The 27133-nt window shown below is 36.9% G+C and overlaps 1 protein-coding gene and 1 long non-coding RNA gene across 5 annotated transcripts in view; one reads left to right on the forward strand and one right to left on the reverse strand.

Moving 5' to 3' along the window:
• Window positions 1–12235, reverse strand: part of LOC105475431 (uncharacterized) — a 270783-nt gene extending 258548 nt beyond the window's left edge. For both annotated transcript variants that reach the window (XR_011622103.1, XR_003016622.2), the window contains exon 1: window positions 3890–12235. This is a non-coding gene — a long non-coding RNA (uncharacterized lncRNA). The remainder of the gene's footprint in view (window positions 1–3889) is intronic.
• LOC105475430 (glutamate metabotropic receptor 3) overlaps window positions 1–27133 on the forward strand; it is a 223519-nt gene that overhangs the window by 126428 nt on the left and 69958 nt on the right. For all 3 annotated transcript variants that reach the window (XM_011730639.2, XM_071094761.1, XM_011730638.2), the window contains one exon: window positions 18511–19366. In XM_011730639.2, the coding sequence (XP_011728941.1) occupies window positions 18511–19366 (856 nt within the window). The remainder of the gene's footprint in view (window positions 1–18510; window positions 19367–27133) is intronic.

Raw genomic sequence — 27133 nt, forward strand, 5'->3', positions numbered from 1 at the left:
GGGAAAACAGTATTTATTCAAGAAAAGAATCAAGTTGGTTGCCGTTAGGCAATTGTCTACATGGTACTTGTTTTGAAACAATGATAATGCTTGCGATTTAAAATAGACTGTAGTTAACTGCTAAGTTGTTCAATCAAAAATGTTCCTTGAAATGACCCTCACTCTTTCCAGAGAACACGTCATTTCTTCAGTCTTTCTTGCCTAGATGGAGCAAATTTTAATTAGAACATAGCAGATACAAGTTGACCCAGTTATTGTTTTGTCCCTGAGTGTTAAAATGACTTCAGGAACAAATGAAGATTTGGCTTAGATGGTACGTAAAAGTTAAGCTCATAGAAAGTGCGGAAGAGAGCCTTGAAAGGACTTTCCTATCTCTTTCCCACCCCTGGTATAGAAATTTTCCAGAATTTCTAGCACTATTCACATCCCAGGAACACTCTAACTCAGGAGATGGTTATTATCACATAGTGTATCACGACATGACACGCATTGTTCACATTATATCCCTGAGAAGACTAACTCCTGAAATTAAATCCCTTGCAGTAAATTTCATAGGTTTTAGCTATATGGGGAAGAGGGAAGAGCATATAAAGACATCACTCTATTATACCCCCTCCACTCAACTCCACAGTGCTCAAGGGGACCACTGCTGGTCAATTTGTATTAAGCATTGGCTTCTTTCAATGATTCATTCTTCCTTTAAATTCAAATGTTTTGGGGAAAAGTCACACATTAATTGCCAGTTTTCTTATAGGAGCATAGGAAAAAATAGTTGCAGAACTTGGGAGTGTAGTAGCCTTCATATAGTTAGCTGTCTCCAAGTATCTGATAGACTGCTGAATGGAAACAGGTACACTCTCTCTGTGGACAAATTGGTTGACTCTAGAGCAGAGTTTCTCAAACTTGGCACTACTGCTGTTTGGGGCTGGATATAGGGCTGTCCTGTACACTGTAAGATGTTTGGTAGCATCACCAGCCTCTACCCATGAGATGCCACCAGCACCCCAAGCTTTGACATCTAAAAATGTTTCCATACATTGGCAAGTTACAAAATTATTCCCTTTCCTCACTGAGAATCACTGATCTAGAGCAAGGTATATTTAGAGTCAACATAAGGAAGAGTTCTTAAAAAGAAAATAGCCTGGAAGGAGAGGGGTTGAAGGAAGTGAGTCCTCTGTTTCTGGAGTTATTCAAGCAAAAGTTGGCCTGTTACTGAGGAGACTGAAGCCACATATTAGTATTTGAACTACATGGCATTTAGGGATATTTCTTAATGTTATAATTATATGTTACTCTATGAAAATACTCTACTATTAGGGTTGAAGTCATTGCAAAGGAAGTATTTAAAATATGGAGCAGAAAGTTTACGTAATGGGCTCTTTTATATCAGGATCACTTTGAAGCAGAAGTCCAGTCAATTGTTATTTCACTTGATTATATTAGTATTTTTGCAAATTTCATGAATTAAGCATCTTATTTACCTATATATTATAACTAGGGTTCTCATATAAAATCATTTTTATCAGAAAATAAGCATTTATTAAGCATGTATATATTGAGCACAGCAAGAACATTATTTTACAGAACATTATCATGTAGTCTTGACATGGAGTAGAGAGAACGTAAAATAAAATTTTAAAATAGTAGATATCTTACAAGCTTCTGAGGGATGTAGAAGCAAATGGAAATATCAAGACCATACATAAAACAGGTCCAAGTGTAGAATCTGAGTATCAATTGACAACATAAGTACAGGGAGATCAGAAAGAGAACAGAATGAGCAGAAAGGAATGGAATTGAACATCAGAAAGACCTAGATATACATAAACAGCAAACCTGCCTTTGAAGCCTTCCTGGAAAATTGCTTTCTCATAGTCTACAGGATGATATCTGCACAGTCTTTCATATATGAGGGAACATAGTGTTTCATCCACCTAGAATGCAATGTTCTTCAGCTGTCTGTATGCCTTGCAAATCCCACTTTCCTTCAGTCCTCCCCTCAAATCCTATCCCTGTGAGAACCCTTTCCCAAGTACTCACCTCATAAACATGCACCTCCATTACTAAGTACATATAACTGTTCATTTGCATATTTATTCTTCCATGAACTATAAACCACTTGAGTTTAAGAACGACGTCTTTTTTCTTCATATTACTGATAGTTAGAATAATGTCTCAACCAGGTAGACAGTAAGTCTTTGTTGAATGAATTGAAAGAATTGATTACCTATGTACAATTGATAAGAACTGAAGGATGTTAACCTGCTATACTTCCAGAAGGCTGAAAATCTTTACGGGAATCTTGGATGAAGGGTCACAACCATCACCCACCTATTCTAGATCAGTCTGGATGCTCATAAATGAGAAATAAGCACTTTCCTGCAATGGAAGATTGGTTTAGATATAAAAGACAAACGATGTTGCAAGGCGAGCAGACAGGACCAAATTGCCCCTATCATCCTCACCCGCATTCTTTACACATGTGCCACAGATGCCTTGATCTGAGAGAAGTTCTAGGGGTTCCATTACAATTGTTCTTAGACCAACTATTCCAGAGAAGACAATCCAAGGCTCAACACAACTAGACAGTGCCATTTCGAATGTTAGAGCCTGCCTCGCTGTCTGCAGTCTCTCCACAGGAAGAATATGCAGGAAAACATTTTATGCCAGATGCTGTGCTTGTAGCTAATGCAAAGGCAAAGAGAACATCATCCTATCCTCAAGAAAAGCAGAGTGACAGTATTAGAAATCCATTCACTACTCTATCACCGGTGTCTCTATCACTAGAATACTAAAAATGATAGTTGCATTTAGGGAGTTTCAACAATTGTACATTTTTAGTGTGCCTTTCTTGAAAAATTTCAACACAATGATTAAAACTGTGCAGACTGACTAGGATTCACTTAACCCCTCATTGTCTCTTTACTCATGTCTAACATTGAGATTTTTTTTTTATGATTTCAACTTTTATTTTTGATTCAAGGGCCACATATGTAGGTTTATTACTTAGGAATATTGTGTGTTGCTGAGGTTTGGGGTACAAATGATCCTGGCACCCAAATAATGAACATAGTATCCAGTGGGTAGCTTTTCAGCCCTTGAACCCCTCCCTACCTTCTCCCCCTATTAGTTCCCAGTGTCTACTGTTGCCATCTTTTTGTACATGTGTACCCAGTAACATGGGGATATTCGTAGTACCTCTCTCATTGGGTTATTGTGGGAATTAAATAATAAAATACATGAAAAATGAGAAAATGATGCCTTGTATACTTAGCAGTCAACATTTTAGTAGATATTATTATCTATTACCTTTTATTTATTATTTATTTATTTATTTATTTATTTATTTATTTATTTTACTTTCAACATCTCCAGCCCAAAAGGAACAGTTTAAAGAGGAATTCAGACTCAGAGGTCAAGTTCCGAGTTCAAGTTTCTATCACTTCAAAAGTAGCAGAATCAACATGAGAATCCAGATAGCTTGCCTCCCACACCAACCACCGCCTCACATAGTCTAAGCTGCAGGAAAACCTGACTCAAAAGTTACCTCAGACAGAATCTTTTTTCATTTATTTCCTTCCCAGACGTTTCATTCTAAAGCAATCTCACAATGCTGATTGTTTTGAAACCTCCCTCCATTGCTCCTGCTTCACCTCCTCCAAGAAAGGGCAGTGCTATTCAAGGACTTTATCACAGGGAGGGAGGCACCAGCAATAACAATTAAAAATGCTTTTGTTAGCATTGCTTCATTGTAGACATGTCTCATCTGAAGTAATTATCTGATATGCTATTTTTTTTCCTTTGCATTGGGGTTAATTTGTTTCTTAATTAATTCCCCTTCTTTCATGTGTTTATTTGGAAACTACTCTAGTGAAAGATAAGAACTTACCATCAGGACCACTGTTCACAAGGCAATAGATGGTCCATGCTCTGAACCAGGCTTACACTGCAGGTCAGGTGTCTATGATGGAGGTCATGCAATGAAAAGCAAAGAATACAGACATTCAGACATTCCTAAGATAGCAGCGGTGTTTTATGCTATGATTATAGATTAATAGGTAAACTTTTGAAATAGGACTCCTGACACTTCTGGTTAAACCTACGATATTTTGCCTTAATGACGCAAAGTTCTCTTTCCATATTACCGTTAAATATGTGCCTTTTTTGTGGATTGATATGTACAATTTCAGTATTTCAATATGGAAAGAGAAACTGCTGGCAGTTTATAATAAGGAAGGTCCATGGATCTCATGTAGTATAAGTACTTCTACTGATCTATGGAAAATTCAGTTGAAAATTCACAGATTACCTTTCTAATTAGCGGACTTTGGGAATTTAAGAATAGTGCTCCAAAAACACCTGCAGTTAAACTCCAAACAAACGATACTCCAGGAGGTTTATCAGTGGGACTTTGAACACTAAAACTGTAGTGTGACTATTTTTGACAACACCACCTGGTATATTGTGGAAATCTCTTTGTTATTAGTAACAAAGTTTTGATTCTTGCCAACACTTTGGCTTCACATTCCAATAAAGTGAACTGCAATACAGGGGAGAATTCAATAGAAGCAACACCTTCAAAAATTATATTTTAAACATAGACCACATTTCCTTGCCAAGCGGTCAGAATGGCAAAGCATCTTGACAGATTTGCCATCACTTAATAGGGTTGAATTGTCAGGGTGTTTACCCAAGGGACTAGCAGTTTCCTCCCAGGCACAGTGCCTCCAATTTGGGTAAATACCATAAGGTTCACAAATGAGGCCTCATAGAATGCAAACCAGGCAATTAAGCTTTTCCAATATGGAAAACAGATGTGGTTGAATAAATGAACTGAAATTTGTTCTGAATTTCTCAATAAAAAGTAAATTCCATCTAAATAAAAATATACATGTGCATTAAGTCTACATTACCTACATTTACAAAGTAGTTTTAAGAAAGATTATTTATACAAGATTTAAAGGAATGTAACATCACACAATATACCCACGTAACAAATATGAACATGTATCTTCTTGTGCTAAAATTAAATTAAATTAAAAAGTAAAGGAAAGTAACAATAAATGCAGGTTGGTACCATCCAGAAAATTTCAACTGTTACCAATGGCTATTTAACTGACTCTCAGCTCTTATTTTTACGTTAAATAAATATTTTTTGTATTATCTTTTCTAAGATGCTTCTAGGAATTTAAAAGTTCTTCATCTTTCCTAGAGACCTTTCTCCAACAACCATTATTATTTATGACCTGCTTTTTTCCAGGAAGGATTCAAGGTGACCTGTAATGACACAAAGAGGAGAACAAATAAAAACATGAGTACTTGGGTAATTACTACCAATGAAATAAAATGGTTTTAAGTAGGCTCCATTTGTTTTAAAGCTCCAATCTTTATATTTATATTATCAACTTACTCAGCATTATTGAGATGACATCGTTCCTAGCTTTCAAGAACCCATAGCCTAAGTCAGAATGACTAGTTTGTTCATCTGATTGCCATTCCCTGACTCATTCCTTTCAAGTTGGATATCATCCAGTGTGTCTTTTTAAAACATAACTTTGGTCATGTCGTTTCCTTAATAAAAAATTTAATAGCTTTTTATCTCTTAAAGAACAAAGTTCAAAATACTTATAATGCATATAAAATCCTAAGTGGTTTAACCACCATCCTTCTATCCTTCTTTACCTTCTACTAATCCCTGTGAGGCACTGGGTACCCTGAAAATAGGGAACTACCTGATACTATTAAAGCAAATAGGTACTTTCTCATCTTTGTCTTTGTGTTCTCTCTTCTATGTAAAAACCTCCTTTGCTCTTCCTCTGCCTGGAAAACTTCCACTTATTCTTCAACATCAAGCCTATATGTTACCTCTACATGGAGGTCTGTGATGACTCATCTGAGTGTAATTAGTTGCTCTTCACCTGTGTTTTTGTATAAGTTTGTATACATACATATCTTAAAATTTTATCCTTCACTATGTTTCTTTGTCTCCCATCAAATTATGCCTTCCTGGAGGACTGTAGGGGTACATTGCTCATCCAGAAAAAGAAAACTAGATTTTAGAATAGTGCCTTGTATAATCGACATCAGTCAAAGTTTGCTGAATGAGTGACTATGAATTAGCTATTATCACTCTCTCTATTGCTTATTGAGCATTTACTATGTGCCCATCGGTGACTTAAGTGCTTCATATGTTTTCATGTAATCTTTACATAACTTCCTAAACCACAGATTACTATCCTTTCCTTTTGACAGATGAAATTGCAGCTTAAGGAGTTAAAATAACTAGCTGAAGGTCACACAGCTAGTGAAAGGAGGAGCTGAGATTCCAATGCTGGCCTGTCTGATTCCAACCCTGTGCACCATTTGCTTCTTTTGCTTCAATACCATTTGTGTCTTTTGTGTCTGACAGCTCTATTGAAGTAAAGAGCAGTTAATAAGAAAACAATGAATAACATAATTCTGTTTGCTACAATATGGTGAATATAACTTTGCCCTAAATTATTGCCCCAAGACCTCAAGAGTAAATGATAATCATTTAAGGAAATATTAAGCTATAGTCCTCAGCTATCCCCAAGCGTACCCAACAGCTTTTGTCCTTTGGTTAACAACTGACAAAGATTGGCATGCTTTTTGTTATTGATAAGGCCATTTTTTTGTATTATTCTTATACAAGTGACTTCAGGGACCACAGAAAAATATAGATTAGTTCAACTTGTGGCTCTGTTAAAACTTCAAGAGACATTGTCAAAAATCAATACCTGAGGCACTAAAGAATGTGTTTCTAACAAGTCTTTTGATGTCAAGTCACCCTGGAAGTCAGGTTTTCGCAGGTGTTGCTGGCAAACACAAACACACTTGACACCCAATATGACATAGACTTTTTGATCCTGTTGTTAGGAACTGGAACACGAACCACTTCACTTCTGCGATTTCTCCTGAAAACTAATGCATAGGGGAAAAGGGCAGCAAAGAGCAGATGCAGACTAATTCAGTGGGCCAAATACCTTCTTGTTTGTCTTGTAAGTATCTGCTAAATCTGGATGGAAAGAAAGTTACTCCCGAGATAGTTCGTTGTTAGTGAGGGAACAAGCTAGGTATTTGAATATGGAGTAGCATTGTGATGGTGAGAAATTACATGTCTTATAATACCAGTCTCCTGAAATGATAGGATTCGAGGAATCCTTTGTGGTCTGCATATCATTTCAGCCTAAATGATGAGTCATGAAAATGCCAAAATGAATAATCTTACTATTTAAGAAGTCCTTCAGTTTCAAATGAAGAAAATAAAAGTGGATGACAATCTTGGTTACAAACCACAGGAATTGAGTGCAATGATTTCCAGAGAGACTTGGGATGGAAAGCAGAGTGACTTTGAGCCATTTTTGAAGGTTTCCACTATGATTAGGGGGTCCTTTGTTTGGAATGTCCACGTGAAATCATTGGTACTGAGCCATGCTGTTGAATGGTGATAACCAATATGGATCTTTGACTCAAGTGTTTTGGGGGCCCATGGCACATAGGAGTTGCTGACTTCTTCAGATTATACTGCGTACACTGGTATTTGCTATACTTCATTATACGATTTCTTAAATCAACATTAATTCCTGGTCTTGGGATGGGCATCAATTGTTTTCATGCAAAATATTCCCAGATGTGCTACAGGTAATGTGGTCAAAACAAAACAAAACAAAAAAGGTTACTAATCCTTTTAACAATAACAATATGATTGGCCTCCTTTATGGGCAGATAACGCAGCTGATGTGAACAGCTCGAATTTCTCAGGCAGTTTTGTCAACTATATACCACCCCCAGTTCCAGTTTAAAATACAGGCCAATCTGGGATTTTGTACAGCTAATGATGCAACTTGAACAAGCTGAATAGGAGCGACACCGAGGTCTCTAAACATCACAACTTCTAGAACTTGTTTTTATGTAATAACCTGTGCCGTGAGGTGACAGATGGTTCAAAGTGCAGCAACTCAATGATTCTCTTCCAGGCACATATATAAGCATTTAATTAAAAGAACTAAACAAAACATTCAGTACTGCATGTGTGACAAAGCAATTAAAGGTGTAGACTTATTGTTAGAAAACAGCCCCAAAGAGATAGGTGAACAGCAGAGAATAAACATGAAGGTTATTATCAAGTCTCCTGATTACAGGACAGTAGCAATGGTTTATTTTTTAAATGTATATAGTTCAGCTCTGTAAATAGCATTCTTCTTGGAAGTGGGCATTTGATGCCTCTTTGCCATCTGGAATTTTTGTAGCTAAGTATAGATTCTCATAAAAACTATTTATTATTGTTCCCTTTAACGTATTAGTACAAATTCAGAAGCCAATAACTGTAAAACTTCTGAAAATAATTCTCATGGCAAAAAAAAAAAAACACTTTAGTGGGAAACCTATTTCTACCAGATTCTACATGTCTACAGTCCTTTTGTCTTCTGTTGAAAAAAAATATTTGGCATTGTGCCAGCATAGAAGGCACAAAGCTCTGTTTGAAATTGATACATCATGAAATTGATACACCTGAGTAGAAATAGTAAACGAGGAACTGATGTGGGGGCTCACAAGTGACTGATATTTTCCAGTTCACATTCTCTTTTTTCAGAACACAAAAAGAATAGAGTAAACTGCCTGAAATCTTTCTCATAGCTTATATTCTTTTGCTCCCATGATCATAGCATATTTCATGATAAGCAATGCACAACATGTGATAAATCAACACACAGAAATAGAAGAACACTATGTCAATGTAATAAAAAGCCGTATATTAAAAATTCACAGCTAATGTCACACTCAGTGGTAAAAGACTGAAAGTTTATATTCAACATAATATGGGAAGTTCCAACCCCTAGTACCTTAGAATGTGACTTGATTGAAAAATGGTGTCATTGCCTATGTACTTAGGTTAGGATGAGGTCATACTGAAGTAGATTCCTAATTCAATACGACTGGTATTCTTACACAAAAGCAAAATTTGGATACACACACACACACACACACACACAAACATACACACACACTCATCATTGAAATAAAGCATGGCACCTGGGATCCTAAAAAGAAGGCTCCATGGCTTGTTAGAAAAGATCAGGAGAAAATAAAACTTCCAAATAAATTAGTATTGAACTAAAAATTCCCGTCAGTGAATGAGTATGGCTTGGATGCCTACAGTAGCATCATTCCACAACTGGCTATTGATTGTGGGAAAAAAATAAAGTTTTAAACATTCGCAAAGCAAGAATAAGTGAGCAAGTGGTGTTAATTGATTCCTGAGAGTCTAAATCAATTCCTTGTCTTATGTGTCATCTCATTTTAATTAAAAAAGAATACAATTAGTTAAGGATCCACACTGCACAATAAAATTGTTTCTCAGTCATACTTTAGAGTAGCTTCATATTGCCTGCTGGTGGTCAGCTTCCCCCCATGTGTGCACGTGCACACGTGCACACACACACATAAACCCATCATTATAATTGGAAAATGTTACATGGTAGAGCAGCAAAATATCAATTCACTCATCAATCCATTTAACAAATATTATGGAGCACCTCTATACTCTGTGAGGCATTGAGAATTCAGAGATTAACAAGAGTTCTCACTTCAGTGGAGAATTTAGTGAATAATCTAGAAATCACCATATATTTTCATTAGTACCATGAGAGAAACACATGAGGGAATGAAAGAGGTTCAGAGAATGGGCACACAAGTCATTCTGAAGTCAGGCATTAAGAATGGTTCCTTAGAGAAGAAGCCCTTGAATGGATTCGCTGAGCAGACAAGTAGTAAATGTCATTCTAGACAGAAGGAACATCATAGTATGTCAGAGCTTCTCCATAAAGTTGAGTTTATTTGGAAGAAAAAAAAATTGGGAAAATGGTGGCAGATATTTAATAACATTTAACAATGGTTTGTTGGACAACTACTACAAGTAAAGCCCATTTTAAATTACACCAGCTTACAACTACAACAATGGAAAAAAGACAAAAATACTAATTTTATAACATCGCACCTGCTGGCAAACATAATTGTATCTGGCCAAGTCCAGCATTTCTTCTTGAGCAAAATTAGTCACATCTGTGACTTGATAGTCTGCAATGAAAACATTGCAACACCTAAGTCCTGGATAAATTCAAACCACCAAGAAAATGGGTACCTCATAGTTTTTGAACATTGAAAAATCAAATGACAGTACATGCTACATATGGAAAGAGCTTCTACTTCTAAACATCACTTACTTGCATGCAGATTCTCAGGCCCAATGGGTTCTGCTATAAGGTCATTGAGTTTCTCACATAAATCATAAAGCCAAATCTGACACTGATATTTATAGCTTGAAGCTTTCATTCCCCGCATGGAAATTTCCCAGTAGATTCTTAGACTATCGTTGTTATCTCTGTTGATGGCCAGTCAGTAAACAAATGTTTATGGAGTCACCACAAAGCACAGACTGACAAATGAAAAGCATACTTTTGATAGCAAGGGATGATTGGTCATGGTCCTCAAATAAAGGAGTTTATGGCTTCAGAACAAAAAACAGACAAACGTTATAACCTGAAATATATCATTGCATCATTATAGTGAAAGGAATCCATTACGAGCTTGGATTGCAGAATGGACTGAAGAAATAGGACAAAAGTGAGTATAGTGAGTGGTCCCAGAATACCTACCACTCACAGGTTCCTTAGTAAGCTCTCTATGCACCCTTTACCTTCGTTTCTCAAGCTATCAAATGGGATAACGGTAGTATCTACATCATAAGAATGTCATGAGGATTAAATAAGAAAATACATCTGCAACAATTAGAACAGTAGCTGGCACAAAAATATTAGGACTATTGAAAATACTAGGGATCTTTAAAAGGCTTCCCCAAAAAAGCCTTGCCCAAAAAAGGTAGTCTGAAAACAGTAACTTAGAGAATAGGAAAACTGAAATAGCTCTTCTTTGTTCACTTTTGAGGAATTCTGAATTGGAATCTAAACAGGATAAACCACTTAATAATAATTCTTTGACTTTAGCCACCCTTAGATTTCTGGCACTTGCTGAACTGCAATATTGAATTTTGCATTTATAATTTCATTTTTTCTAGTTATTTCTTCTTTCTTCACCTGTGTAATTTTAACTTAAACTCAGCAATTTACATCTCTTCCTATATAATATCACCTTGTTTCCAGAGAGGGAGCCTAGTCCTCTGAGAAAATCAAGAGACTAAGCTCTAATCCTAGCCTTTCTGCCTATTGGTTGTCTAAATTTTTTTTTTAATTTAAACAGATTTATTTATTCACTTAATAATCAAGAAATCCATTCCATATTATCCTTATGAAAAATAGCTACATTGCCCAACCCTAAACATAAAAATTGAAAAAAGTAATGTGTTTTACATTTTTGCAAATCTCTCTAATCTGCAAATACTGATGCCCTGGCATCGGTATTTTTTAAGCTGTTTTGGTGATTTCAGCATGCATCCAAGTTTAAGCACCAGTGATATAAGTCTGCTGTCCTTCGCATTCCTATGGTGTATTAAATGAAAGAGGTATGACATCTGACTTAAAAGAATACATTTGGATTCTCACATTGATTTCTACATTCAATTTCTTTGGATATTTTGCTTTATTTGAAGGACATGAAGAAAAACTTTTACAGATATGTAACTGGAAAATGGAGAAGTATTTTAATAGTCTTTTCAGAGAACTGTGAATAGTCTTCTTTGATACTACACCAAATTTCAACAAGTGTTGGTTCCTTACAGGTTAATTGCTGTGGAATCTAGAAACATATCATTGTGCTTATCATACTCTGTTACATTAAAATCTATTGGTTTATCTTGCACATTGAATAAAACTTTAACCCATTCATGATCTTCTATCATGTATCAATCGTTTAGAAAATGTTGATTCATTGTTTTGAATATTAACATATCATTATCTACTATCAAAAAAACACTTTTTTTAATATTACTATTGATCCTTTCAGAAATGTTTTTAATTATGAGGAAGCAGCCAAGCTCACAGTGGCAGATGCAACTTTTAATTTTCACTTATAAGATGAAATTTTGTTATTGGCAACAAACAAAGGAAAATTGTCAGTTGTTTTCCCTAAAGGGAGAGTCTTACTTTGTTCATTTTTGAGGAAATATCTGCCAAATACCCAAGTTTAAACAACCATAATTTTTCTGGCCGTCACACTTTCAAGTAAAAAATACTGTTCCACAAAAAAAAAAAAAAAAAGAGAGAAAGAGGAAAAAAAAGTCTATGCTGGTTTATCTCACAATGCAAACAATTGCATAAGTGCTTTTCCCCAAGACAAGAATTGTACTTCAATGTGCAGCAGAGTACTTTACACATACTTCTTATTTCATCACCCAGCATATGTAAATGATACATACTCAAGGTTCAAAGTTTAATAAAATTAATATCTCTTACTGCTTCACTGAGGGAATTTTTCAACAAAACTGATTTTTTTACTGTGTGTGGCAGTGAAAAATACAATGTTCCTATAAAAATTGGCATTGCAGCCTTGCTTCATGCTAAGGCACCAGCGCTTTTATCCACCATTGATTTTGCACCATCAGTACAAATGTCAACATAGTCAAAAAGAAATCTAGTGCTTCCATGTTATTATGAAAATTTTTATTTTCATATTATTATGAAAATAAATTATGGACTCCCTGAAAGGACTTTCTTGAAGTCTGTAAAACACAGTTTGAGAACTACTGATCTAAGTCATTGGTTCTCAAACTTGGCTGCCTATTAGAGTCACCTGAGAAGATGTTTTAAATATTGATGCTCAGGCCACATCTTTGACTAATGAAATCAAAATCTCTGGGTACAGGGCCCTGGCATCAATATTTTTTAAGCTGTTTTGGTGATTTCAGCATGCATCCAAGTTTAAGCACCAGTGATATAAGTCTGCTGTCCTTCGCGTTCCTATGGTGTATTAAATGAAAGAGGTATGACAGCTCTGAGACCCCAGGAAGCACCAGCAGGTTCAGTTCAGAATACTGTAGGTATAGGGTGGCATCCATGCAGAATCCCAAAGGATAATTTTCATGCCTGGATTCCCAGTCTTTGGCCCATTTATCATCACTGTTGCTAAATACAGTAGCATGTGTTATAGAAGAATGCATAAAGCACTGGCCAAGGATTCAAGCCAAGTACTCTACAGCTAACTCTAATATTTATTAGCTTTGTGGTTTGGCCAAAATACTTAGCTTCTTTGCTTCCTTACCCTAAAAATGGTGATGATAATAACAACATCTATTCTCAGTGGGTGGTTAGGAGGATTAAATGAGCAAATATATGGAAACTCTTACAACAGTTCTTGGCACACTGGAAGCACTAAATGTCAGCCATTAATACTATCCACTGAAATGTAACTTTCAGTGATACGTCAAAAGTGCCTATCAGACAATAAGCACTTCTTGAATAAACGAATGCAGAAACATCACAATTAGAGCAAAGGAATCATGTCATGAAGCCTGGCTTTATCACTTACTGTGTTCACTTGATAAGTTATGTAAACTTTCTGAGTTTCAGCCTTATCCATACTTTACCCTGTGCACTTCTGTTTCCTCACATATAAAACAAAAGGTTTAGATCATCTTCACGGTTTCTTTCATCTCTACAATGTAATGATCTTATTGCTTATTTATATTTTTTCAATGGCGTTCATACAAATTAAATTTTATTTGGCCACTATGAATATAAGAAATATGACTTTATATAAGACTTATATAAAGACTTGGAAGAAATATAAGACTTTCTTCCAAGCTGCTGTCTTTGAGTATATTTAACTGTATTATCCAACTCCTACCACTTTCTCTTTTCCACAAGAGTCCAAGTAATGTCACCAATAACTTATTGAAGTCATGGTCCTCCAGGCTGCAACTCTTCCTTATATAATGTTGAAAAGATGGCCCCCTCGTAAAATATACTCTTATTAAACCCATGCTGATTCCTAGTACTTTCCTCATTCAGTTCTAAGTGTTTCCATGCTGTTAGCAAACTTTGTTCTAGAAGATTACCAAAGCACATCATGCTTATTTATTTATATTTTTTTCATGATTTATATATCCCAAATTTGTCCTTCCTCCTCCCCTTTCACCCTCTGGGAGTCCTCCCATTATGTGTTTTTCAAGGATTATTGATAGTGATTTCAAAACGTAATCTGCAATTTCTTCCAGAATTCATTACTGTGGACAAACTCCATCCATCTGATTATGGGTTTGTGTGTGTGTGTTTTTTTTTTTTTGTATTCTCTCCTAATTTTGAGTGTGGTAACATTTTCACATTATCTGTGCTACCATTTCCATGTTAGAAACCATTCCCAATGAAGAGAATGAGAAAGCAAGAGGGATGGAGCAGCATCTTTCTTTTATTCATATAGAACCAACTTTCCCATCTGATGATTCTATATCTTCCTGCCACATCTTCTCCTGAAACATAATTTCAAATCAAAACAATAGCAATGACAAAAATCACGTTGATGCATTTTCACATTCTGTGCTTTAGTGTCCCTTATTTTTACAGGCTGATGTCAATCTTTAATGTTGTATATGGGGACGCCCCCAACCTACATACAGACAGCACCCATTCTGTGTTGCTAGTTCTAACACCAAAATCCCTAAAAACGTAGCCTAGTACCCAGGGGATTCTTTAGAGTTTTCATATTCTCTTTCTTGTTGAGACTATTCTGTATTGTAGGAATTATTTTTTAAGTCCTCCTGTATTCCATTTTAGAGTCTTAATTTATGTGAAGCATATCTCTTTTAAAGTATTTTTTTCCAAAGCATATATAACTACATCCTGTTTTTCCTTCCTCCACTCTATCTAATAATAACATAATTGGGTAACTTTCTTCCAAAATTTTACATTACTTCTCCATTCTAAAACATTTTTTCTTTTATCATTCAAAATGATGTCCAGTGTAGGAGTTCCTTTATTTCTTTATGCTTTCTCAGAGAAACCATATGGCCAGTAAAGTAAGTCAAGAATATACCAGAACCAAGCTTTAGACAAATGAGACAGGAACCCAGTTAACAACTACCTGGATATTCCCCAACCCTAGTTTTAAATTTGTATTAAAAAGAAAGTTCCTGCTAACAGCAACTAGGTAGTCTATGGTGTATACCATAATATTGCTTCTGTTCCTTTTATTCTTTCTACCTGGATGCCTTTCTGTGTTTGAAGGCTCAGGTTTATAGTCACACAGTAGAAGGTAGAGAGGAAGCTGTCAGGGGATAGCCATAGTACTTGAAGTCAAAACACCTGGTTTTACACCTTGATTTCACCCACACATTCTAACCATATGACTATGAACAAGTTTCTTCACCTAGCAGAACTGTTTTTGCATATCTAAAATAGAGATAATATCCACCATAAAGTTATTGTGACTATCAAAAGAACAAAATATGTTTGTGTGTGTGTGTGTGTGTGTGTGTGTGTACATACCCAGTACATTGGTACCTGGCTTTACAACAGAATAAACACATTTTTTAAATGAATAAACCAAAGTAACATTCTTCTGTACAGATAAGGCTGGGGTGGATGAGAAAGAGAAAGGAGAGAGACTTGTAACCTACTGCCTCTCATGGTATTTACTTTTAAGTATTTTAACCCTTATAACCTAAATAAACTAATTTTAAAAGGAGCAGCTCACTGTGATAAAATTACTTCAACACTTCACTCCATCATTCATTTGTATAACATGTGTTTCTAATGTAACTCTGAATATCAGAAGTTTGACTATATTATCACCCCATGCTATTCAATATAGGTGATACAATTCAGATAATACTTATTGTGTTCCAATCTCATGTTTCAACTCACTAAATGTGCGTTTTTTTTGTGTGTTTTTTGTTTTTTGTTTTTTTTTTAATTTGAGACGGAATCTCACTCTGTCACCCAGGCTAGAGTGCAGTGGCCGGATCTCAGCTCACTGCAAGCTCCGCCTCCCGGGTTTACGCCATTCTCCTGCCTCAGCCTCCCCAGTAGCTGAGACTACAGGCGCCCGCCACCTCGCCCAGCTAGTTTTTTGTATTTTTTTTTTTTTTTAGTAGAGACGGGGTTTCACCGTGTTAGCCAGGATAGTCTCGATCTCCTGACCTCGTAATCCGCCCATCTCGGCCTCCCAATGTGCTGGGATTACAGGCTTGAGCTACCGTGCCCGGCCTGTGCCTCCTTTTTCTAGAGTCGGTTGTGGTATCCTCATTAAACACACACGCACAGAGGAACATAAAATTATTCTTAAAATGCTGGCAATAGTTGTTTTATTCCAGCCCACAGCCTTCCCCAAAGCTACAGCTCATCGTGCCCCTTTCCAATGCAGAGAATCTTTTCCACATTGCTGTTATTTTATGGCTAGTTCGTTCTCTTGCAAAGCCTGCCTTGATTGTAAATTATTCTCATACATCCTGGAGAGTTAGACATGAAGCCTATCATTGAAAAACAAGAACTTTTTTTTTTTATTTTTTAGCAGCTTCTCATTACTCCTACCCCTATGGGAGAGGAAATTTCAGCAGTTTAGGATCGTTTCACTGTGATTCTTCGCTGCCAGAAAATAATGTCCAGATATTTTTTAGGTCCTTTCATTCTCTGTCTCACTGAGGGGTTCAGGTCCTGATTAATATAACTTGAAGATGAGAAAATTATTGTATCAAGAAAAGATGGCCTCTCAAGTGCTAGCCAGAAACCTCTTAACAAAGTCAAGCTATTGCACAGACAGGGCTCCTATTACCAAGCCTTCCATAGTGGTACATAAATCCAGTGGAAGCCAGGCACTCATTCTAGAAGTAATGACAGTACCTGTTTGGTGACACCTGCCACTTCAATCAGGTTGAGTGAAGCAATATCCCTATGCCTAAATAAGTCAGTATAGGCCATTTTGTCCAGAGTCTCCTAGTCCTGAGAAGGGAAGAAATAAATAATATATTAGCCTTTACCCCTTCATCCACCCATTCACCTCCATTCCCCCGGATTCAAGAATACTAAATGCAAGAAAGATTTGGGGTTTTAATTTTGCATTATATTATGTGTTAAGCCCTGGATTTCTAGTTGTTTTATTTGTGGTTGAGAGGTAGCAGGATTGGAAAAGATACAGAAATATTTTTGATAGCTCTGGGCTATATCTAGTGTTGATTTTAATAGCAGGCCAGATATTCAAGAACATGCTGTGTAGCTGTGTATGAACTTGGCTGTTGGTTTCTCTTGCCAGATGAAATTATGATTAATCAGGGCTCAGATGTCAGTTGTTTTATATTGCTTGTGCTCTTTGCTAACAGCTGCCTATTTCAAGCTGTACTTCCTACATGTCAAATATAAACGTGAAACCACAATCTCCAAAAGGAAAAATTTCAAAGTACTAATATTCATGCCAATGTAGATAAAGCATACTGTAATATTCAATGTCATTTCTGATTAAAATCCACTTAGTATGTTACATAATTTAACTTAAGTCAGTATAGAGAAAGAACTCTCCTACATGAGGTAGCCAGGAGAAATTCTTTTTAAAACCTTATTATTCGGTATGCATATAATCTGTTTAGATATTTGTAAATATATATCTCTGCAAATACTCTATGCATAAAATGCTCCTCAATAAACAAATGTCACTTTCCTTTTTATTCTACAATAAATAAAAACAATAAACATGTTGATAGGTCAATTATAAAAAATTTAAATATTTGATTCAGATTTAGGTTTAAATACTTGGAAGTAAGGTGGTCTGTTCTTGACAAGGTCCTCAATACCTTTTTATTTGATTTGTTTACTCAAAAATGACATAAGAATATAATTCTGTATGATTTCTTTTCACATAGTCCAAGCAGAAAAATATTTTAAAAAGAAAAAGAAAGTAAAGAAAATATTGGTCAAGATTTTCAGGAGTTTAGAAAAGTGTATGCCTAAAATGTTGGGAGGTGGACTAAATATAATTGATTTTTTTTTTTTTTTTTTTTTTTTTTTTTTTTTGCTTAACCTAGATGATAAATGTCTAATCTGGACTGCCCATGTGGCATGCAGTTTCCAAATTAAACTCTTTCAGAGACTGCTGTTTTTAGCAAAAGAGGGGGAAGTGAGAATTAGACAACACCCTTGCTCTTTCTATACAAATGCAGTCAAAAATCGAGTTTGGCCAATTCACTGTAGTTCATTGCTTGAACTATAGCAGGACCCCAGAAACTTAAAGCAACCTGAGAGCCCCTGAACAGGTTTATCCTAGTCTAGAGTCTAGCACAGAGTATAGAAGAGAGTGTGGTGCCCTTCTCATTTCTCTCCTCTGTCCTTTCCTGATGCACACACTACCTGTGTGAGACCTGCTTCCCAGTGTCCGAAATACAGAATCCAAGGAAGCATCTGGTATTCATCTCGAGAACTATCAGAAAAAAATGTAGCCATCTAGAGTAGAGGGGGAAAGGGAGCCAGTAAAAGTTGTGGATGCTATTATTCATTTTCATGTCGTCACTTACCTCTGGGTTTCTAACAAAGGTCCTTCTTCTCCCTCCCCCAGGTGGCAAACCTGCTGCGGCTCTTCCAGATCCCTCAGATCAGCTATGCATCCACCAGCGCCAAACTCAGTGACAAGTCGCGCTATGATTATTTTGCCAGGACCGTGCCCCCCGACTTCTACCAAGCCAAAGCCATGGCTGAAATCCTGCGCTTCTTCAACTGGACCTACGTTTCCACAGTGGCCTCTGAGGGTGACTACGGAGAGACAGGGATCGAGGCCTTCGAGCAGGAAGCCCGCCTGCGCAACATCTGCATCGCTACAGCGGAGAAGGTGGGCCGCTCCAACATCCGCAAGTCCTACGACAGTGTGATCCGAGAACTGCTGCAGAAGCCCAACGCGCGCGTCGTGGTCCTCTTCATGCGCAGCGACGACTCGCGGGAGCTCATTGCCGCCGCCAGCCGCGCCAACGCCTCCTTCACCTGGGTGGCCAGCGACGGCTGGGGTGCGCAGGAGAGCATCATCAAGGGCAGCGAGCATGTGGCCTACGGCGCCATCACCCTGGAGCTGGCCTCGCAGCCTGTCCGCCAGTTCGACCGCTACTTCCAGAGCCTCAACCCCTACAACAACCACCGCAATCCCTGGTTCCGGGACTTCTGGGAGCAAAAGTTCCAGTGCAGCCTCCAGAACAAGCGCAACCACAGGCGCGTCTGCGACAAGCACCTGGCCATCGACAGCAGCAACTACGAGCAAGAGTCCAAGATCATGTTTGTGGTTAACGCGGTGTATGCCATGGCCCACGCTTTGCACAAAATGCAGCGCACCCTGTGTCCCAACACTACCAAGCTTTGTGATGCTATGAAGATCCTGGATGGGAAGAAGTTGTACAAGGATTACTTGCTGAAAATCAACTTCACGGGTAAGCCAACAGCCTTTAAACATCTTCTCAGGTGCAAACAGGTGAAATCAAATAGGAATCAAATGCCTCTGTGCCCAACTCAGAAATAATTGTTTCAGAGCCATAAAAAGGGTTCAAACTGTTAACCAAATATTCCAGGATGCGATAGGATGGTTCTCTAATATTCTTACTCATTTCTGAATGAACGTCTCGGCTGGTAAACGACATGGCAACGAAAGGGGCCTCAGGTGGGTCTGACAGCCCACTGTGGTAGCTCCCTACATTAGGACCAGGCTAGATTTGAGTTCTTTGTTGTTGTTGGCTGCAGGATTATGGCATGTGTCATATGGGCATTTAATCTTCTTTAGCAGAATTGGCAACTCTCTAGGGAACATGAACTTCCAAGCCTTCCTTGTGGGTGACTTGAGCAAAGAAATCTCATAACTTTCACAGTGGGTGAGAGAGAGAGAGAGAGAGAGAGAGAGAGAGAGACAGAGAAATAGTCACTGATCTCCCAGAGCCTAATTAGGGACAAAATAGAAAAGATACTCAGACCACAGTAATTTCTAGGCATTCAGTTTCTTTTTCTGCTATACCAAAACATTTATATATTATTAATAGTTGGGGATTTTCTCAAAATATGAAATGAAACTCTTTTTCTGGAAGCTTGAGTATAAGCAGGTTGAAGACTAATGGAAGTCATTCTGATACAATAGTGAACATCATACAAAGGTGTATTCAAAGTGACTTCTGCTGCCTCTTTATTTATTTCTAAATACAGTCTAAATATTTCTCTAACTCTAGTATTGCATTGAATACATTACTACATAAAAAGCACAAAATCTTTAGGTCTACATTCTCTACTAGGGTACATGGGATATCTGCTTATTAAAGCACTTGTTCTGGGAACTGTAGCTTAATCCCAAATCATAAAATAGTAAGTAATATTTGGGGGCACAAAGATTTTGATGCCAAAAAATTACAGTGATAAAATGCTTTCATCAGCCTAAATTACTAATACCTCTCATGCCACTCACGCATCGCTCCAGTCTGCACAATGTCTAGTCTGCTTCCATGGAATTATCATCCAAGACGTGAAAGTTTATAGGCTCAACTCATACTACCATTGGCGCAAATGGCAGTTCTCACATCTCCCTTATAAGTGGTCACTCAGAAGTCAAGTGGTCTATGAAATCACAGGTAGTAATGAAAAAAGACCTCATGACCATTGGCTTCTATTCCATAATTCTTACCTGCAAGGCAGCCTTGAAAATAAGCACAAAAAAATTACCAGCCTGCATGTTGCATAACTTCTTTACTTTCCCCAGAGAGGGCCAAAAGTAGTCAAAATCAATTATGTCAGTAATTCCTCCAATTCATCTGATGGATACCACTTCTTATAATTAGAATGACTGCTAAAAGTGGTAAAGATTAAACTTTTTCTGTGCCCTGTATTCCCATAAGTGTATTTCATATAGAAATAACAAATAAATAAGTAAATAAATAAATAGAGTAATAAATCAGCATTCATCTTCAAATCCCAGGTCAGTTCCTATTGACATCTCTAAAAAGTGAGAATGGACCTTGGAGTCAGTAAAAAAAGAATATCTTTACTCTAAAAATAAATGAACTCTCAGGTATTCATAAAAGCCATCTGCAATGCACTTAATACTTAAAGATGAATAAGAATTCAGCACATACTCCCCATCAGACTACCCTTCAGGATATTATTTATCTTTACTGACCACATATATTAATTAACTTTGTTATTCTAGTTCATTTCTTACTTTTTAGTATGCAAATATACAAATATATTCACTCATCAGCAGCTAAAATAAAAGGAACTCTTAGAATTCAGAAAGCCTTTGCAAGGTGTTTTATGTAACCAAAACATGTTCCTTCATTCCAGTGACTTCTTGGGTCTTAAAAGGCAAAGAAAAGTAAAGAAATAAGGGCATTATTTGGATAAACAAAACAAAAAGTATCTTCTTTTTGTCTATCTTGTTCAATTACTCGTTTCAAGTCTACCATTCAGTTTGGCTGTGCAAACCTGACCACAAAGTGCTATTTTAGCCTTCTCAATTTCTCAGACATTACCAGTCATTCTCCATCTCTGAAGAGAGTAGGAGGGTGAAAAACAGATTTAAACTACATAAAAGAGAGGGAATTTAGACCAGCCACAAGGTAAATATTCTTAGCAGTGAGAATTGGACAAGAAAATACATTACTAAGGGAGGATACCACAATGCTAAGTTAGCTAACTAGTACATTTTAAAAATAAGTCAAAGAACTGACTATAATAATAGAATGCAGATTTCAGTTTACAGTAACCTGTATATGACTAAATATATGTATATTTTTAACTTAGAACTAGGTAAAAGATTATAAGTATGTATGCATTATTACTGCTTTAAGCTTGAGATGCACTATGGAATATTTTTTCCTAGCTATTGAAAAGCAGATTTGTTTTACTTTTTTTCTGAAACGGTATCGTTGTTTTTCTAACTTGAATATTGTGGCAATAAACTAGGCACAATACTACACACTTAGCAGACACTAAACAATCTGTTAATCTGTTCAATTAGGCTGAAAAAGTCTTCTTCTGGCCATTTGCATGTACTCAATATATTTACTTCAAGATTCTTCTGACAAGGGACACTTTTAGCCAATTCCCCAATAGCTCTCATCATTATAGGATTAAAAAACTAGGCCTCCGAGAATTTTAAAATAGATTAAAATACTTCCTGGTACTCAGATGTGTTCCCACTAGCTAGTTCCAGCATTGGTCAACATGGATCTTATTTGAAGCTAACCCAATTTAAATATTCCTTTTGAAAAACAGATTTTTAGAGCTATGCCTTGCTAAAAATTCTTCTAAATAGTAATCTCTCCTGGCATAGGAGCTAACCACTGCCCAGGTCTCTAGGTTCATTTCCTGCTGTATGCTCCACATTCACTCTTCCTTCCATTAACGCTGCTCGCAGTGACCCAAACATGCCATGCCTCTATTTTTGCCTGCATACTTCCTGTGAATGCTATTTCTTTATCTAGAAGACTCTCTCTCCACCCCCACCTGCCTTATCTGGCATCTTCAGTTATTCCTGTGTCTCTTCAAGATTCAATTTAATTGATAGTTCCTTTAGGAATCATTCCTATACTTCCCAAACTGAGATAAATGCCCCTTCTTATTCCCATATCCATCTGGGATTTTGATCCAGAATCTGATGACTTATCATCATCTCAACTGCTACCACCCTGGTCCACACCACCATCTCTAGCCTATATTTCTGTGATAGCCTCCTAATTGATTTATTGTTGCCTACCTTCAACCTAGACAATCTATTATCTGCATAATAGCCAGGATGCCCTATTAAAATCTAAGTCAAAGTCCTTCCTCTACCCAAAACCACTTGAGTTCCCTTGTTTCACTCATAGTGAAAGTCAACATCCTTACAATGTCCTGCACGACCCCCCTGCTCTGCCCCTACCTATCCTGACTGCTCTCCTTTCCTAACCTTTTACTCTCTTTCTTTCTCACATCACTCCAGCCACCCTTGTTCCAACATTAGGGCTTTTCCATTGCCAGTTCTCTCTGCCTATATTGCCCCTACCGCAGATATTTCTGTGGTTAATCCATTCCCTACTTCTTTCAAGTCTTCATTTAAATGTTATCTTCTCAGTGAGACCTACTCTGGCCATTTTTAACAGCGCAATGCATTACCTTCAATGCCCACTACAGATGCCCCTATTTCCCTTGTAACCTGCTCTACCTTTTGTTTTTTTACCCCATGACGTTTTCCCCTTCCGTCATACTACATCGTCTATTACTTTCGTATTTATTCTTTATTGTTTGATCCTCACACTAGAATATAAGCTCCACAAAAACAGAAATCATTATCAATTTCGTTCACAATGCATCCCAAGCATAATAGGCATTCAGTAAATATTTGTTGATTTTGAATAGCACTTAACACCCAAACTTATGTTTTCTTCTCTATCTTTATTACTAGATTGTGGGCTCTTTCAAGGCATAATACATATATTTCATCTCTGATCTCAAATACTCAGCATGCTTTCTGGCATAGAGCAGACATTGTGTAAATGTTTACTAAAGGAGTGAGAAATTATAAAAAGCAATCAATCAATTGATTTATAATATGATTGCTTTGGAAACATTTTAACGTATACATTTTATTAACAAATGAATGTCAAGAAAGAAAAGTGTTATGACTTCTAGAGTGACTTGCTTTTACCTAAGTACTCTCCTTTAGTTATATTCTATCATTTCATTTGAGATAAATGTAACCAAATATCATTAAAGCTGGAAGAGACCCATCACTGTTTTACAGATGAATCCCAAGAATTGAAAGTGATTTGTCCAAGGACAGTCAGCTGGTTAGCAACAGGGGCCAGGACTGTTAGCCGGTTAGTAACAGGGGCCAGGTGAAATTCATGTCACCTGACCCAGTGCTGTTTTTGTATGTGCACAAGGACTGTTGGAAATTGATGTATTTGATCCCAAACATCTACCACAGTTTCTGATCCATTCTAAATATTAATGAAATGCTGTTGACAGAATGAAAGATAATTAATAGGTTTGTAATATGTTCCCTTTTCTTATTTCTTTTTAACATACCTTTAATGCTCCTGGTCCACTTTTTCAGTTGACGCAAAGGTGGTTCATCAAACAGCCAAACTTTGAACGCTAAGTCTTGGATTCCAAACCTTAGTATATTTAAAACTAAATAAAGTTTCAAATCATGTTTAATTGTTCAGTAAAATTATTTCCATGTGTAAGAGTCATGTCATCCAGAATCCTTAAGTAAATGTTTAAATGAGAATTATGTTTGGTGTCATGTGAATTTTCAAACTTACTTTGAGTAAAATTTCATGAGTTTATGATGTAAAAGAAAGTTTAAACTATGCAATACAGTTAAAGAAAAGGAAGTAGAGAGGTCTGTGAAACATCTAAAGAAATGGGATATCACTTGATTATGTTCACGTACAGTACATTCTCTCTCACTTTTTATTCTGAGACCAGTTCCAGAAAGTCGAATAGAATCAAATCATAGAGTTACAAAAGGCCTTCCTCAAAGATGAGCTTGTCCCTACTTCTCACTTGACAGAGGTGAAAATTCAGGATGTCAGCATTATTATCTTCACTTACTGAAGCACACAAAAGTGAACTCAACTGTCAGAGTGATGTGGTAACTGGAGTACACCCAGTTTGAAGGAAAAAAAAAAAAAGAGCTTCCATTTGCTAAACATAACTGCCAGAAGTGCCCCAAGACACATCCAATGTCACGTAGGCATTATCTCAGGAATAACATTTATGCCATTCCTCTCTGCAATTCTCAGGGTTAGGCTAAACTGTTTGAGAATGGAGATACTTAGAACGTAACACAAAAGAAAATTCATCCAAGTTCACATAACGAATAGGTGACAGAGTAAACTGCCAAGGTCCTGATTTAGTCATTCATTCCAAGGATACGTTTAGATGTCATGCTAGGACCTGAGGACCCAACAGTAAATAAGACAGATGCATTTCCTGCTTCATAGAGCTTACACCAGCATTTAACTACCAAAAACAATTCTAAGGTATAAAAGCATGATTATTATACCCTATAATGTTAGGTTGTTGCCCTAGGATTTTTGTTCTGCTTTGGTTTGGATTGGGAAATTATAATGTATCTTATGCCCAGAAAAGATCTAGGATCCCTGAAGAAATCTTACTCCCAGGGCTTCACTTATATGTGAAGAGGACAATTCCCTGTTACTGATGGTCTGGTGACCATAACAGGATGGAATAGTATGCACAGCTAAGCTAAGACAGTTTTCTTTTATATTTGTTTGCTTGGTTGGCTTAGTTAGTTGGTTGGTTGCCTTTTTTTTTTTTTTTTTTTTTTTTTTTGGTACCAGTGAAGAGACAGACTACTGAGATCAGAGACCTAGAGCCTGGTGGAGACAGTCCAGCCGCCTTCTTATGTTTACGATTCTCTACACCTGGAAGAGGAGAAGAGGCAGAAAATGGGTAGTCTAGCCTTGCCACCCTACTCACCTCTGTGTCTGATTCATCCAATAGGAACAAGGATCACTCCTGGTTGGGACTATAATCACAGAGCACAGGCCAGTAAGGGCAGATTTTCTGGGACACTGCACTCCAAGGAATAACGTTTTAGCTGGCCCCAACCCAGCAAGTCTCTCCTCTTGAAAAGTACAGGGCCATCCAAGGCACAGTGAGGAAGCCAAAATGGTAATGGCCACATCTTTAGATGAATGGGCTTTGAAGTCCCTGAAAGAGCAAACTGCTCTTGATCTTGCTTCCTCCCCTGGAACATTTGTAGTTCCCACAAAAGCACAGAAACTTGTTCCAGCTCTGCTGATCAAAAGAATTTCCCAAATATAAAGATAAATATCCTGTACTTCTTTCTTCCCCTTTCTCTCTGGTCAGCTTCCTGGGGTCACAAGAATAAGATTTAAACCCCCAAAGGGCACCACTAATGTGGTCACTTATTTGTTTATGCACCGTGCATCTGTGCTTTGGTGTCTTAGAGGCTTGAGAAATGATTCCCATTTTAAGGTCATGCAGTGGAGAACAGGAGCCTCTAGGAAACCTAATTTTCCACTTAGGCCTGTGCTTTCTGCTGCTGCTGCTACTGCTTGTTATTTTTACTATTATCATTATAGTTGCTATTATTATTGTCTTTAATATTTAATAATCCTTAATTTATTATGAATCGTTTAAACATCCTGTGTGTGAGGCAGAAAAAAGTAATCATCCCCAATGAAGTATGAAAGAAATAGATCGTACCAACCTGCTAGTCAGAAAAAAGTATAGTAAATATACTATTTCCTTGTTGTTTCCAGACTTTTTTGGACACTGTGGTATATTTACAGGAATATCACTTGCAAAGGTTTCTGGAGATTGGAAAAAAAATATTCTAAGTATTTTTTTAATGCAACTAAAATCCTGTTTAAAAATCAGTTTACCTTATCTATGTTCCTCTCAAGATAGCTTGTATTATCCCAACAACAACATAATCTTCTAAAGGTTTCTAATCTCTGGAAACTTTGTCATAGTAAAGTTGAAAACATATGTTTTTTCCACTTCTGTATACCTTTATGTTATTACTCATCCTGAGCAGGACACTGAGAAGACAACATACAGAAGGAAGTATTTTCAGTGTGTCAGAAAAGCTATCCGATTGCTGTACTCACTGGGATAGCAATCACATACTGAAATAGAGGAATGTTCTCTAAAGAAATTTAAAAGATTATACGATTATCCAATGGAACATGAGAGTATGGGAAGTCTATCCTAAAGTTGAGTTTAGTAAGCCTTCACAGAAACTTAGTAAAATTTTCATAATGCCTGAACAATGAGCATACATCCTAAAGATTAAGGATGCTGATGTTATACTCTGAGGAGCAGGCATTGAGAAGGATGGCTAAAGAACTTGAAAACTAGTCACCATTTTCACCTGCCTCTTACCATAAACACTTAGCAGGGGTCCACAATACTCCTAATCTCTTCATGTGACATCAGCAGGCAAGGTTAGCTAGTCAGTCTTTGTGTTTCTTCCCTGAACCCTTAGCACTGTTCCTGGGGCTACTGTACCTACGCTCCAAACTATGATAATCAAAGGATTCATTCAACTGTCTAAAGTATTTTAGAATTTGTTAACATGGCAAAGTCCTCCAAAGTTATAGTAATAACATTCCAGAATATTCAAAGATTCCATTCTCTTTTTTCTTTTTTAAAAAATAAACAATTTTACCAGCACAGAG

This window comes from Macaca nemestrina, chromosome 4 (genome assembly GCF_043159975.1).
Source record: "Macaca nemestrina isolate mMacNem1 chromosome 4, mMacNem.hap1, whole genome shotgun sequence".
In the NCBI taxonomy this organism is placed as follows: Eukaryota; Metazoa; Chordata; class Mammalia; order Primates; family Cercopithecidae; genus Macaca; species Macaca nemestrina.